The 13,135-nt window shown below is 34.7% G+C and overlaps 1 protein-coding gene across 1 annotated transcript in view; it reads right to left on the reverse strand.

Moving 5' to 3' along the window:
• Positions 1 to 327: 327 nt before the first annotated feature.
• LOC150094743 (epoxide hydrolase 1-like) overlaps positions 328 to 13,135 on the reverse strand; it is a 31,824-nt gene continuing 19,016 nt past the window's right edge. Inside the window, exons 5-8 of the mRNA XM_090410884.1 lie at positions 8,658 to 8,790; positions 5,171 to 5,373; positions 2,391 to 2,625; positions 328 to 946 (exon numbers count right to left, since the gene is read on the reverse strand). Coding sequence (XP_090267010.1) covers positions 730 to 946; positions 2,391 to 2,625; positions 5,171 to 5,373; positions 8,658 to 8,790 — 788 coding nt within the window. The 3' untranslated portion in view covers positions 328 to 729. The remainder of the gene's footprint in view (positions 947 to 2,390; positions 2,626 to 5,170; positions 5,374 to 8,657; positions 8,791 to 13,135) is intronic.

Raw genomic sequence — 13,135 nt, forward strand, 5'->3', positions numbered from 1 at the left:
TACAAACACAAAAAAGTATTACTAGTGGACGGTAGATGGCGTTGTGTGTAGATAGTGCCAGATGGAGAATTCAGTATAGTGATGGTGGGTTGAATAGAGTGGAATACCCTTCCAAGATAAGTCCTTAGATGTGTCGCGTAATAATATTAAAACTGGCTTTAAACAGTTTAACTTATATTAATTATAAATATTATAAACACTTGACTAATATACGGAACTGAATAAGGTATTATATTTTCAAACACAAAAGCGTGCACTAAAAATAGTGCCTACGAGGAAGAAAAATATAAATCTGGATCTGCTTAATACTATAATTAAATATCAAAATAATCAAACAAAGTTTTATTTTATTCTTTAGATTTGACAAACAACTTAAGTATTCTAAATAAGGGTCACCCTGAAATGACGTTAACATTTTTCAAGACATTTTAATCCCTCTCATCTTCAGCTTCAGAAATTACCTTCCCTATCCTTTTTTTTTTTAAGTAAAATAAATGTTTATCTAAATATTAGAATTTATTTTTAAAAAATGATAATTTCCACAAGAAAAGACTTTTACTATAAGTGACAAGCTCTAGACATTCTCTTCGTTAGCCACAAAGCATCGCAATTTTCAATCATTCTAAAAAAAAATAACATCATTTCAGGATGACCTCCCCTCTCAAAGGAAGTCGTGGTTGAAAGGGATCATTTACTTCACAAAAACAATTCGATTAACAGCTGCAATCTTTATGATTTCTTGTTTTCAAGATTTTCAAGCGTTTTTATAAACGAACGGATATCATCTGCTAGCAAAGCCGGTTCCTCCATTGCTGCAAAATGTCCTCCTCGAGGCATGTTTGTAAATTGCACAAGATTCCTGAATACTTGCGGTACGAGAGATTTGGGCACCACCACCATTTCATTTGGAAACATTGCAAATGCAGTTGGAACTTTCACTGGAAGTCTGTAAAAAAAGTTTAAAAGCTCAGAACAGGTACATGAGTATTTACTATGATTCTAATTAAAGCATTTCTATATTTCATTTCAGCAAAATGTGGGTGTTTTAAAAATGTGTTTTACAATGCTATTTATTTATTTGCTGCTTCGCATGTTCTAAATTACGTGCACGTTTGTGGTGCTAAATGAGAGAACACCTTTTGTCAAATCCCGGTCTTATACGGTGGGCCACTCTCGAACACTCCAGTTGTTCAATCTGAAAAACATCCAAAGACTGTGAACAGACTCACCTGATATACATAACATACTGCTCTCATAGGTTTTTGAGCACTATCGAGAACAGTATCGGACCAAATGTAACTCTTGCTTTAAGTGCCATTTAGTAACGTGTTTTGTACAGGGTTAAGTTATCAGAGATCGATGAAAATATTAAAGATAAATGCCAAAGGGTTAATACATAGCATTAAACAATGAACAACTTGGTTTTGATTACAGAAGATTCCAGCATTGCAAAATACCGTATTTATTTGAATATAACTCGCCTGGCATATATCTCGCACCCCTGATTTTACTTTACGAAAAAAGAAATTAAAAGGTTTTTCATATTTCGCACACGAAAAAAGTTTAAAACTTTAAGAAATAGATAGTGAATGCTTATGGAAGTTTTAGATATTTTGGAATTTGGTTGAAGAGAATCAGCATTTAAATTCATCAATCGCCGGCTTGTCATTGTTATTGAGTCGCGCGATCTTTTGTTAATACCGCACCAATCATAGTAATTAAATTATCTCAAACAAACAAAATATTTTAAAAATGTTTTTATCATGTGTGTTAAAAGTATTTCATACGAACACACTCGTGTTCCCAATGGGTACAGGCCTCACTTTTTAGGAACTATTGGTCTAAACGCATGGAACTTTTCCTTATTTTTGGCAAATGCAATGATGACGTTCTTACTGCTACCTTTGCTGTTGACAATTAGATGAAGTGAGCTAAGGCCACGAGGCAAGTGTATGGTTTATTCATTTTTGATGGGACCAAGATAAAATCAGAATTATCAGGAGGAAGCACTCTTCTAATGATGTATCACTGACTTCGCTTCATTTCTAAGGTCATTATCAAGGTTTTTCACGTCCTAGACAGGATACGAACCCACACACAAAGTATCGATGTAACGACTTAGTAGAAAAGCATTCGCAAACATAAGGGAAATAAAAAATGAAAAACAGCCAGGTAGGGAAAACGAATTTTGTTTACATTAATAGTACTTTAAAGTGTTCATTTTGGCAATTAAATAAGTCGAATATTTCATTCGACTTATTCGAATTGTTCAGAAATAGGTAGTTTGACATAAAAATGGTTTCTTTACTGTATGATTAAACTGTATATAAATCTTCATATAAATGAAGATGTATATGAAGAAATATTACTTAATATTTTAAATAACTAACCTGTGAAGATTGTATTCATAAATCTGTGGACCAAAATTTTCCTTATAAAACCTCATGCTTGATGTAATACTGTTTGTCACCCAATACATCATGACATTCGTTAGCAGTTCATCCATAGTAAACTTTTTCTTAAGATCGCCATCAGGAGCCTTCACTGCAGATGGATCTGTCCAAGTTGAAAATTTTTCAAGGATGTAAGCTGCCAGTCCTGCTGGGGAATCACCGAGAGCAGTACCTGTAAGACAACATTTCTTATTTTCCTTCGTGATAACTTTTTTAAACAAAAACCAAGGGGGAAAAAATCACAAATTTCCAAAATAGAAATAAATAAATAAATAAAAATAGTAATAAATAAAATAATGATGTTGATAATAATAAAGAAAATAAATAAATAATAACAACAAATAAAATAAATAATAATAAATTAATTAATAAAATCAGTTGATAGACATAAAGAAACTTTATATCTACCATATATATATATATATATACACACAGGGTGTTCGGGATAAATTTGACATATTTATAATTAATTATATTTTTCCATAAGCTACATGTATTAACACACACTTCTCTTCATTTAAAAGTTTGGACCCTTCTTCATTCATATACAAGATGTCAGAAAGGATGGATAGCTGGAACCCACCTGAATCATGGAAGAGAATAACTTGTATCATGATGATTCGTGCCCGCCATCAAAATAAGGATATTACGACTGCTGCCCAATGCTCCCTGAATACAGTAAAAACAATCAGGCATGAACTAGAGACTTGCAATGGTGACTACGAGGATGTAGCAAGAAGAAAGATCCCTAGCAGACGATCTGATTGCGTTCGTACAGCAGAATTCCTCGCAAATCTGCAGGAACAGGTGTTGAAGAACCCTGGCATTGGAATTCGGGCTTTGTTCGTGGAGTTGCTAACTGTAGTCAAGCCCTGGATAACAAGGGTAGCCAATGGTAGGCCGTATGTATGGCAGCAGGATTCGGCCCCATGCCACACCTCTGGGAAAAGTCAAAAATGGTTGTCTGAAAATTTCTACGACTTCACCAGTCCAAATGTTTGGCCTCCAAACTCCCCAGACCTTAACCCCATGGATTATTTTGTATGGGGCGCAGTTGAAAAAGACACCAATCGCACTTCCAGTAATACAAAAGCCCAGTTAATGGATAAAATTAAAACAGTTTTTGCGGCCCTTCCCAGGGAGACTGTAGCATCAGCTTGTTCGAGGTTCCGAAGCAGAATTGAAGCTGTGATCGATGCTAATGGTGGTTATTTTGAGTAAATCTTGTTGATAGTATTGTAATTAACTCTGCCTGTAATGTTTTTTTGTCAATTCATTAAATTTAATAGATACAAAGAAGATTTTCTTTTTCCTTACGAAACTGTCAAATTTATCCCGAACACCCTGTATATATATATGATATGATAAGCCTTTTTATGTCACGTTTTTTGAAACGCTTTGAAACTCAGGGGCTACCCTGAGTGTCGAGTCTTCAAAATTCGAGTCATCAGAATTCAAGAAGAATTCTGATGACTCTTCAAAAAATTTGAAGACTCGAATTTCCGGCCTACCAGGGGGACGGAACTCCCCTTTCGAGTCTTCAAAATTCAAGTCATCAGAATTCATGGAGAACCGGCCTACCAGTCCGGAACTCGGGAGTTGGGAGCCGTAGGCGCCAGGGGGTGCATATCCCCCCCCCCCCCCCTAGTTCAGAAAAATAATTTCGAATAAGATTAAATTTAAAAAAATAAATAAAATTACAAACTAAATAAAATTAAAAAAAAGTTTTATTTTTCATTCTTATATACTATACATACTGGTATCTGGTAAGCTAATAATTGCTTATGTTTTTGTTTTCCCCATTCCATAACTGTTTTGTTAAATTACTACACACTGATATCAGTTACACCGGTACTGATTATACGGATTTTACTATTATGTGACACCTTCAAGGAGTCCAAAGACTCATCGAGGGAAGGTGTCTACTCTACAACTCTCCGTCTCCACCACTCAATCCACCAACTACAACGAACCGCAACTACACCAACACCATCTACCGCTACCACTAGTATTTTCACAGATAATCATAAACATCCATTCCCAAGGCGGGATTCAAACCCGTAACCTTTTGGCTGGAGAGAGGATACGCTATTTTTATTCATTTTCCTATAATGCTATTTCGAGGTTTTTTTTTTTTTTTTTTTTACGCTGCTTCAGGAGTCCAATAACAAAAATACGAGAACTAAATGCTGAAGCTTTCGTTTGCATGTGCTCCTTCCAACGCGCATGTGCTAATTGTACATAGTACACTCTAGCGGTGAAAAATGATACAGTGTTTTGCTCAATTCTATTACAGTAATCCAGTATAAAAGAAGAAAAAAAAAAAAAAAAAGATCTGATTTCTAATATTAATAAAATATCCTATGATGATGCACTGCATGTTTAGCGCATGCCTAGTTCATGTGATCCTAGAGAGTAATATACTATTGCTTATCTAAATTTTGCTGTAATTGATAACAGCGATCATTTAACTCCGATTAACACAAACATTGAGATAAAACGACGCACAGAACTTTGCAAATTTTCAACAAAATTATAACTCACTACCACAAATTAAACAATATTAATTTTCTTTAAAAAGGGTTCAAAAGCATACTTTTAACAAATAAAACATTTTAAAGATAACCCTAAAATAAAGATAAGCCTATTTCCGCCGGCAGACTACGTTGGATTAAGTGAAATGTATAAACATATTATAATACGTTCCTGAAACTTACCAACAGTATCAGGCTTAGTGGATTGAATGTGCATATAGCCAGTTTCTCGAAGTATATACTTTAGGAAACCTGTCAGAGGATACAGATTTGAAGGAGTTTTTTCGTCCATTATTAAGGAGGGAAAAACACTTCCAAGAATTATTTTCCCACTTTCCAGTAATCCAGGCTGGACACTAACCATGTTGATGTGAAGTCCTTTTATCCTGAAAGAAATATTAGCAATTTTTAATGCTCCTTATGAAGAAAACAAGAGAAAAAAAATGAAAGAAACGAAGTCTGTAAATGACTTAAATGGTAAAGATCAAGAAACGCACTCTTATAGCATAGGTTTTGAGGCCTCTGTAGGATTGATTAAAAAAATCATTACCGTTCGAGTATTTTGATCTGTAACAGGCGTATATAAAGAGAAAGAACTGTATATACTTCAAAAATTATATTAAAATTTTGTAACAATTTGATTTAATAATTCGAATTCGATTCCCCGTTTATCTTTTGGGAAACTTTCCGCATTTAGTTTGCTACTTATTTTTCACAAATAACTCTTTAATATACGATCACGAAGTTGTCTCCCAATTGAAATATGAAGTTCATAGCATAATTTGTAGTCTTGAACCTTTTCTTTCCCTGATAACAATATCAACACTACCAGGGGCGAATGCTGGTCATGAAATTCACGCTTGCTTTTGTTATCATTCAGGGAGTGAAAGGTGTGATTGAAGTATGATTAGCGGAATAATGAATTACTGACCATTTAAAACTATATATTTACAACTTTATGTACATTTAAGCATACAAATACAACATTTATTTCACAAATGATATTCTTTTTCAATTTAGCTACTTGAATACAAATTCTACCCTACGGTTCTTTATGAACTGGTCAATAACATTGTCATAAAAAGTTGATTGTAACTTAATTTTCCCAAGCAACACGCACACTTGTAAAGGCTGGCTGAAGCTCACTGGCTAGAGCTACTTTGACTGCGTATGGCCTGTGTTTAAGTCGACGTGAAGAGAGCAGAAATGGCTATGCGCGCGTATGAAATCACAGCGCTGCAGCGAGGACCGGGAAGCTCCTACAAACCGAGCAAGCCAAGGTAGCTTGGCTTGCTCGGTTTGTAGGAGCTACAAGGACTAGACCAGCAAGCATCGGCCTTCGATACATAACGCAAAGCTCAATTATTGTTGCGCAAGCTTAAGACGTCTTCTGTCTACAAAAATAAAGCCTAAACGGAATGCTTATAAATGCATGCATTTATTAACAAATAAATAGTACTTCTTTCTCAAGTAATGAGCTTGCGCATCAGGCATGGGGAATTCGCCCTGCACACTATCCTATTATTTAATGAGAATCCACCTCTGAAAGGCTTACAACACATTCATATTTGTACTGTGAGTGGACTAAGATGTAGATAATCCAGAAACTCTCCTCTAGAGACCAAATATGAAAACTTTTTCAATCCTTTAGCCCACCAATAAAACAGGACGGTAGTCTCCTATCTTGCGTCGAAAATAGTCTACTATCTGAAGGCATTCACAGAACATCTAGGCCCATGATGAGATTCGAATCCACGGCCTTATTCGTTGCGTTAAGATGCTATGTTTCTAATCATGAAAGTTTTTTTTTTTTTTTTAATGTTTTGAACATAATTCTTCGATTCTAAAGATGTCTGAATGTTATTTTACCAAGTTTCTTAGTATAAAGAATCCATTCTTCTCGCAAACTACAAGGATGAAGTTAATCATTTCCCATTAAAAATCTTTTTTTCTCTCGCTACAAACTAAACAAAAAGAGAGTTTAGATTGCATTGTTTATGACTTCGGAATGAATTTAAACATCAGAAAAAAGAAAAAAAAAGAGTTTCTAAATTGAGCAGTCTCTGGAAAAAAACTAATTTAAAGAGAATTTGGCTTCCAAAGAACGTTCATCTCTGGCTAACACTAACCTGGATGTCTTTGAGCTGACTTCTGAACAACTAAAAAAAAAACTCCAAATAAAAACTATCACGCTGCACTATTTGAGATTCTAATACTTCTCGGATGGGGACTTGTTGTATCATAGTCTGTTAGATCAATTTTTAGTTGCGTGCACTGATGTATCTGACAAGGTAATCTTTGGATTTGTAACTGTTTTCGGATTCTGATAGGGGCTGGGTGTCCATTTTCGTACAGTATCCTTTCTCTGAAAAATCATTCGACCGAAGAAAAAAAAAAAATTAAATTCCATCAAATTCTCCTGACAAATGTTTTTTAAACAATGCCCAATGAGTCAGTATACCCCTAACTACTATTAGTATCAAGGGACTTTCAGAGACTGCAATTTTCTTTAATCTTTGATGCAAATAGGTGTATATTTCTGTACGAAATCCCATAAATTCAAGTAACAAGGGAAAAAATGCAACTTGCACTCGCATACAGACTAAACTGTATGATAAGAAATGGAACAATATACAGTGCAACGTGTAGCGAATAAGAAAAAATCATCCACAGAATATCACCAAATTAGCAGTATTCAAAGCCTGGATGAAATTGAAGATTATGCAGAGAATTATATGAAAAATGAAAATATTAGAAAGTAAATAAATATTCAAGATTGCGTAAAGTGAACTAATCAAAAAGAATAAGTAGGAGGAAGGATTAACAAAATAGAGATGTGAAGAAATAAGTAATCTTCTAATAAATCATGGTATGATTTATTAGATGCATCCCAATAGCGAATATCAATGCATTTAGTCCCAGAAGCTAATCAGATTGATAACGTATGAACATGCAAGTGAGTAAAATATAGCAACACTGAATCGAACGTTCCTATTGAGATTTTCATTCATGAATTGTATGCAATAGTAAATTGATTTTTATTAGTGTGTTGGCGAAGGCTTTTAATCGAGCGGTATTTAATGAATTCATCCTAAAGTGGTAAAGAAATATCTAGAATTGAGAATGAATATCTACAATTTTACGAAACTTGGAAAAAAATCTTACAAAAATTACTGAAATGCTAAAACATGTTTTAAAAGAATGAAACACTCTTTTTAAAGCAGAGAAAATCTATTTTTTCATTTGTTCCAACATGCGATGAAAATGTAACATTTCTTTATTGCAGTCTGTGTCAGAACTTTTCTAGAAGACAAACTAAAGATATGAGAAACAGTGGAATAGTGTGGAAGAAACGAATTCAGACATTAAGTAAGGAATTGCAAATTGTCTTATAATATCCCGCCGTGGACACGTGATTGTCTGTGGAAATACTAGTAGTGATGATGGGCGGTAGATGGCGTTGGTGTCGTTACGGTTAGTTGTAGTTGGTGGAGACACAGAAATGTAGTTTAGTTGCCCTCCCTCGATGAGTCTTTGGACACCGTGGAGGTGTCACGGAATAATAATAATAATAATAATGATAATAATAAATATTCGCCATCCTTTTACCGACCCTTTTCGGTGCATTCTGGAAAATGAAAGCGATGAAATCAAGAGAATCAAATATTACCTTTCGGCGTAAAACTGAGACATTGAGGTGGCGATAGCACTTCCCCAGTCTCCTCCTTGAACATAAAACTTCTTGTGACCAAGACGTTCCATGAGCTTGACAAAAATACGTGATGCGTCCACGACAGAGAATCCTTAATGAAGAAATTTAAAAAACAAATACAATCACTTCTCTACATATAAAAGAATAATCAGTTAAATTGATGACAAAAACAAAGTTTAGTCTTAATTACTAAAAGGTACTTTATATTAATTCATTTAAATAGTTTGTACAAAACAAAACCAGTATTTTAACTCTGACAAATGCTGTTAACTACAGTCTAGATGAAAAAATTAAATAGATTCAATAAGAATTGCAACGTCTTTAAGTTTGTCTTTTAGTGTGCTGTTCAACCTTCATCACAGAAAAATTCCAAGGATGTAACTCAGAACAACGAGGCTGACAATGAATTGGTCTTTCTCTGCCCAGGGAAGAATATGTGTGATTGGCACCCACGTGTTGTTGTACGTTTCCAAAATGCCTGAATGCAAATTTCCATCCTAGTTGGAAAAATGAAATCTGCTTATTGTTTTATCGGAGAAGAAAAAAAAAATTGAATCTATTATTTATGTTTTAGTAAGGGGACACATGCACATTTACTTTAGGGAATCTCTTTCGGTGGTCTATATACTGGGGGGGGGAGGGGGGGGGGGACTAGACACCAAACTTTACAACTGTGATACACTACACTGCTGACGAAATTGTTCTCCTTCTTCCCATGCATATGAGAATTTTCTGTAATAAATGTAAGCAACGATGTTCTTCGGATAGAAACACTTGAGTTTGAATGCTATCTGGAACGTGAACAATCTTAATAAAGGGATTTTTTTGTTGCCTAAAAACTCGAGTTTTGCCTCCGTCAAATAGGTACACTAACCATAGAACCCATCAATTAGCTGATAATATATATTTGGGAGATATTTATATTGTATAACGTTAGTCTCAGCTCAAGAATAATACCACAGGAATGTATGACAGTTCCATTGTACAAAGGTGGTGGAAAAACTGATGTGTCTAACTACCGACCTGTCTATCTCTGGTGTGGTAGTGAAGATTTTAGAGAAGTTGGTAAAAACTCGTATACAGAAAAGGGTAGACAAACATGCTCTACTCTGCAAGGAACAGCATGGGTTTACTAAAGGAAGGTCATGTTTTAGCAATTTGCTCATATTTTATAACAATGTTACGGCCGATTGGATAAAGGGAATGGATACACTATAATAATGTTGGATTTTTCTAAGGTATTTGATAGGATACCACATGAGAGGCTGTCGCATAAACTGGAGGATATGGGATTGGAATATAATCTCTTGACTTGGATGGTCGACAGACAGATATCAAAAGGTGGTATACAGTGGGTGTGAATCTGCCAGATTTAAGATAACCAGTGGTAACTCAGGGTTCAGTCCTTGAGCAATTATTGTTCAATCTACACATTAACGACATCAGGCAGGGTCTATCATCAGATTTGCAATTGTTTGCTGATGAGAAGATAGGCAGGGCAATCAGGGATGCTACTGATATTCAGCAATTACAAAATGGTTTGTAATTTGGACAAACTGAAATTTGTCCAAATTACAAATTGAAATTTGGACAAACTAAAATGGCTATCAGTTTAATGTTAGTAAGTGTAAAGTTATACACTTTGGCGTGATTAGAGTTCCAGCAGCATATTATGTTTTGCGGGGTTATGGGATCTTGGTGTATTGGCAAGGATCTTGGTTTATTGGTGGATAAGAATTTAAAGTTCAAAGGTCACATAGCAAAAGTTGCAAATACAACTCAGAGGATAATTGCGATGTTGAAATGAACCTTGACATGTAAAGATAAGGAAGTCATTTTGCCTCTTTAAAAGGCTTTGATGAGACCACACCTGGATTATTGTGTGCAGATTTGGTCTCCCGGTTCCAAGGGGATAAAGAAGCTGTGGAAAGGATGCAAAGAAGAGTTACAAAATGATATCTGGATTATGGGATTGTGAGTATGTGGATTGCAGACTCTGATTAACAGGAGAAAGAGGGGGGTGATGTGATAGAGGTCTATAAACTTTTTAATGGGTGTTATAAGATTTCAACTGATGAAATATTTTGTTATATGGAAAGTGAGGAGAGAACACGAGGGCATCCATGGAAGTTAAGTTTGTTCGTAGTCAAGAAAGGGGTGAGAGCTAGGTTTTTCTCCCAGAGAGCAGTGAGTGAGTGGAATAATTTGCCCTTAGGGTTACTGAGTGTATCTAATGTGAATGAATTTAAGGGAAGGTATGATAGCTGGTTAGAGTGATTTATAGCCTCCCTCGATGAGACTCCTTGAAGGTCTCAGATAATATTTTATTATCTGGTGGAGTGGCTTGCAGCAATAAGTCCTCTGTGTAGGCGCAAATAATAATAATAATGGAGAATTCGAAAGATTTGCCCATCAGTTTCAATGATTTGCTGAATGATGTACAATCCATAGGAAGTATTGCAGTAAATTTAAGAATGACTAACTTCCAACCAGCAGGAGTGGTTGACTTCGCCGAATTTCGTAAGAATGACTCATGAACGTACTCAATAGATACTTTAAAAATTCGGGCATCCTATCCACTTGTGTTTCTCAATATTAGGAAACCTTTACGGTGATTATTCATACGTAAATTAGTCTACTGACTAGGCCTAAATTCTCGTTGTGCCTCAAAATTTGCATACTATAAAAGACCGGATATTTTGTTGAACTGTCGTCTTGATACTCTACTGATTAGGATGAGCGCGCACGCACGCACAATGGTTTCAAAAGTAGCGGTATTCAAAATATTCGCATGCTTTTGTGGAACTCCTGTATATCTCCATTACTATTATGTCTTGTGTTGCGTGTATAAATATGCGATTTCTACTAACAAAGCAGGCATCATTTTCGTCATGTACAAATTTACTTAATAATAATATCCCATTTCCATTGTAGAATTACGTGGATTATCGGAATTAAAATGGCATCTGTTACGCAATTGACTAATAAGCAGATTCTTATCTACAAAAAGAGAGTGATCAATTTTTGTCATCTCTATCGAAATTTCGAAAATTTAACATTATTCTTTTTGTAAGCAGGAATGTTTTACACTTTTCCTCAATTTTACGTTTAGTCTCTTTTTATATTCAACACCCGAAAGTATTTTCCTTGTATTTCCTTTTAGACAGATGTCACGATAGCTATCTAAAATAGAATGAACGAAACAAGCTGAAAAAAACCATCACGCTATTCTAAGCCTATAATTTCACTTACTATGTTGTTGATTGTTAAAAATCGAAAGTGTATTTTTATTCATTTTTCTAAACATGAATAAAAATAAGGACTTTTTACCAAGAGATGAACGACGTAACCAAATGTAAATTTCCACCGATATTGTATAAACGAATAACTTCCTCTTTTTAATCGGTTGCCCAGGAAATAGCATTATTACTGTTTTTATTTGAAATTTCATTGCACACTAAAACAAACTATAACCCTACAAAATTTTTATTTTTAATTTTAAAAGGAATTGCAGAAATGTTTACATTTATACTGTTGAGTTAGAAAATTCCGAAATAATTACGAAGGATCTCATTAGACAAAATAAATAAATAAATAAATAAATCAGATGATAGCGCGTGTAAATTCGTTAAAGAAATTCCCAAAATACTACGCGAGGAGAAGAAGAAGAAAAAAAAGAAAAAAAAAAACATTCAGCGATAGAAGCCAATTTTTACATTTCTGTTTAGCAGCCATCAAATTCATCTTCTTACAGTACAATGCTATTGTCACTGCCATTTCACGTACATTAAGTTCTGGTTTTGTTCACATTCTACAAGTAATTTTCATTCTTGTTGCGTTTTTTTACGTCTCATTAACTTGTCACCAGAGAAAAGTTTCCCATATTTCTTCTCCCCCCCCCTCCCCCACATCCGTCTCAGCTGCTAGAGTCAAAGAACTACATAAGCTGATCTATTGGTGTTCAAGACAACGATTCCATTATACACAGTTGCCTCTCTATTTTTTGCTTTTTTCTGAAAACACAGATTTCGCGCCTGTATGTTGAAAAATTTAATTCAACAATTCAACAGCAATTTGGATAGTATTTTAGTTCAAAGGCTTTAAAAAAAAAAAGTATCTTTTTGCATAAAGAAAAGCAAACGAAAATGGTCAACCATGAATTTAATGCTCTGCTGGTAAGAACAGATACTACATTTCGATACAGCCATTACAAAAGAAGTTGGAAAGTGATTAGTCTGGATGGTGAAATATTAATATAAGTACACAGTAGTTTGTTTACCTGGCATGTGAAAATAGGTAATATTATTTTTTAAGTTATTTATAGGTGAGAAATCTTCCTGCTCTGCAATTGGGCTACCTTCCGAAGCACATCAATGTCGTTCTAAACTTGGTTAAAACTACATACATCTGAAGCAGTGATGAAAAATTATAACCAC

This window comes from Typopeltis vanoorti, chromosome 21 (assembly GCF_054136105.1).
Source record: "Typopeltis vanoorti isolate ZY-2024b chromosome 21, IOZ_Tvanoo_1.0, whole genome shotgun sequence".
Taxonomy (NCBI): Eukaryota; Metazoa; Arthropoda; class Arachnida; order Uropygi; family Thelyphonidae; genus Typopeltis; species Typopeltis vanoorti.